This window comes from Myotis brandtii, unplaced genomic scaffold, assembly GCF_000412655.1.
Source record: "Myotis brandtii unplaced genomic scaffold, ASM41265v1 scaffold555, whole genome shotgun sequence".
NCBI classification, from domain to species: Eukaryota; Metazoa; Chordata; class Mammalia; order Chiroptera; family Vespertilionidae; genus Myotis; species Myotis brandtii.
The window spans coordinates 1,611,711-1,614,672 of NW_005370065.1; the positions used below are offsets into that span (position 1 = coordinate 1,611,711).

Consider the following 2,962-nt stretch of genomic DNA (forward strand, 5'->3'; position numbering starts at 1 on the left):
AATGTCAAGTGGGGGGGGGGAGCAGACATATGTAATACTCTTTGTAATACTTTAAGCAATAAAACAAAATAAAAAAATAAATAAATTTAAAAAAATGTAATTGTCTAAGGGAAAAGACTATTGGCTGTTAAAACTGTCTACCACACCGGTGCACTCCCCAGCCCTCGCACATGCCCGGGCCACCGCCCCACCCCACTCCGCTTGCTGGTGAGTTCTTACCCATCTTTCAAAGTCTCAACTGAAATATCACCTCCTATGGAAACCCTTCTCACAGCCTCCAACACTCGGCATGTAACTCTTCTTACCATGCGTAGAGTGTATTATTAATAATCTGCTCATGTGTCTGTTCTCCCTGCTAGAGTATGGACTCCCCAAGGGCAGGGAAAAATGCCTTTTTCTTTCTTTTTGTGTTTCTTTGCCTCCACACATGCTGGCACCAATCCTGTCACATGGCCCTTGGTAGGCCCTTAGATGTTTTCCCAGTGGGTGTTTTGTTCCTATGAGATTAGCCAGTGCTGCAGACACACTGAGGTGGTGGGACAAGGGGGTGGGGATGGAGAGAAGGCAGGCCTGCTGTTTGGGGCTGGGGAGCAGGACACAGCCAGTAGGGTAACATTGCAGGGAGCTGGGTGAAAGGTGAAAGATGAAAGGCCAGACAGACAGAATGGCGTGTTTTGCCAATTTCACACTCTGCCTTGGATCAGGCTTCTCCAGTCTGTGGCATGTGGATAAGGCTTCCGTGAACCTCTGCTGACATCCTGGAAGCACCCAGGCTTAGGGAGACGCTAGTTCATTGTTCTATTCCTTCTTAAGATAGTTTCTGACCCTACCCTTTCTTTCAACATTCCCCAGAAAAGGAAGCACAGCCAACAGAGAAACTGAGGCCCAGCATGAGCTAGAGACTCATTCGAGTCTTGATGTTGCAGGAAGCCCTGGACCCAGGCTCCGCCAAATTCTTTCTTGTCCACTCTTCTCCCTCTCCTGTCACCAGCGTTACGAATCTGGGGGCCTGACTCGGCTCTGGTCTCACGTGCTAAATGGATGACAATGGCAAGCAAGGGGCCTCCTACCGACACAAGTGGGGAGAGGTCGGTCCCAGGTCCTGCGCTCCCCGCTCAGACACAGCAGCTCCTCGCTGCCCCGCAGGCTGTACCCAGGGTCACAGCCGAAGGACACAGAACTCCCTGCAAACTGGCCTCCGTCGTGAACCTTGTAGCCAAATTGGGGGGTTCCCGGGTCCTCACATTTGATGAGTTCAAAACCTGGCGAAGAGAGAACAGAAGGGTGAGCAAGACCGGCCGTGGCAGAAACCACAGTCTTTTGGAGCCCACTTCCTCGAGGGAGCCAGCGACACGTGTCTCTAGTCCTGAGGGACGCGCTGCGGGGGCGTCACGTTGCTGTGCTCGGGTAAGGGTGTACGATGGAGTATTCATTCCCCCGATGCTATATGCAAATGATTCCAGCTATTTCTCCCAGGCGAGCTTTGAATAGCTTTCAGGCATAGTTTTTGACTTTTCTGTTTCTTCTGTTTGACCCCATAGCATTTTGCTAAGTGGGAGCTGTTCTTTTGGTTTTGCTCACCGAGATATTCTGATGGGAAAGTTGCTTTAAATGTATGTTTCAAGCTCTGTCAGGCCTGCTTAAATGCGCTCGATTGCAAAGGCCAGAGAAGGAAACCTCTACAGAGCTTCTCTGAGACGGTGCCTCACATGCTGTCTCTCACTCGTTATTAACGGGAGTCTCACGGGAGGGTATAACTAGGTGTATTTTACAACTGAGAACACTGACTTAGGAAGGTTAGGTACATTGTTCCGAAGTCATACCATCTCAGATGATGGGAATGGAACTCAAAGGCGACTCTGCTGAATCCCTCTTCCACTGATCAATCTGCCAGAACCTGCACAGCCCCTCTGTCAGATGGCCTTGAGCCCGGGGAGAGGGATCCTCAGTAGCCTCATTGGGTGTGTTTTCTCTAGCAGACTTATTGGGAAATAATTCACATACTAAATATCCACCCTCCAGCATCTACAATGTAGTATCTTCAGAACCTTTGCACAGCTGTGCACCAAGAAAGACAGTCGACGCAGGACGTTCTCATCCCAAGAGAAGCCCAGCCACATCCCCCTCAATCCCCCCCAGCCCTCTGTCTCTGTGGCTCTGCCTGTTCTGGACAGTTCCTGTAAGTGGATCGTGGCCTTTGGTGACTGGCTACTTTACTGAGCATCATGCTTCCAAGGTTCATCCGTGTTGAAGTATGAATCAGGTATCCCATCCTTTTTGGTGGCCGCATACTCCATAACACATGTTGTTTGATCACTCATCGGTTGATGGATACTCACTGGATTTTAAAATAGTCTATAAAAGTACATTACTTTGTATGTACTGGGCAAGTAGAAGCTCAAATAAATGAATCAAATGGCAGGGGAGCCAAAATATGGGGATGTGACCCCCAAGTACTCCAGGGCTGCATACAAACCTGGGTGCTTTCCATTTTCAAAATCCCAGGAGTGAAGAAGAAAGTTAAAATCACAAAAAAAGAGGGAAAGAATCAAGACTTAGCTCTTTAGGAAGTAGTAAAAACTAACATAATTGTCCATTAACATTCGCATCTTTTTACATCTGGCTGTAGTTGAATATCCTATCCAATAAAGAGGGAATATGCTAATTGCCCCTCATGCTGTCGCAAAGATGGTGGCACCCACAGCCAATAAGGAGGGAATATGCTAATTGACTGCCCTGCCCTCAAAGATGGCGGCCACAAGATGGCGGCACCCAGTCCCCTCAGCCCCGCCGGGGCAGCAGGGGCACCAGCCTTGCCGCACGCCTGCCTCCATTGTCCCCCAGTCCTCTCATCCCCCTAGCCGCCCAGGGCTGCCCGAGGCTCAGGTAACAAGAGCCGGCTGAGGCTTGTGCTGCCGGCAGTGGCAGCAGCAGAGGTGTGTTGGGGGCGTCGCCTTCGTCG

General features: G+C 50.1%; 1 protein-coding gene across 1 annotated transcript in view; it reads right to left on the minus strand.

Annotated features, from left to right (window-relative positions):
• LOC102258474 (CUB and sushi domain-containing protein 2-like) overlaps positions 1-2,962 on the minus strand; it is a 223,335-nt gene that overhangs the window by 150,455 nt on the left and 69,918 nt on the right. The window contains exon 12 of the mRNA XM_014549497.1: positions 1,071-1,262. Coding sequence (XP_014404983.1) covers positions 1,071-1,262 — 192 coding nt within the window. The remainder of the gene's footprint in view (positions 1-1,070; positions 1,263-2,962) is intronic.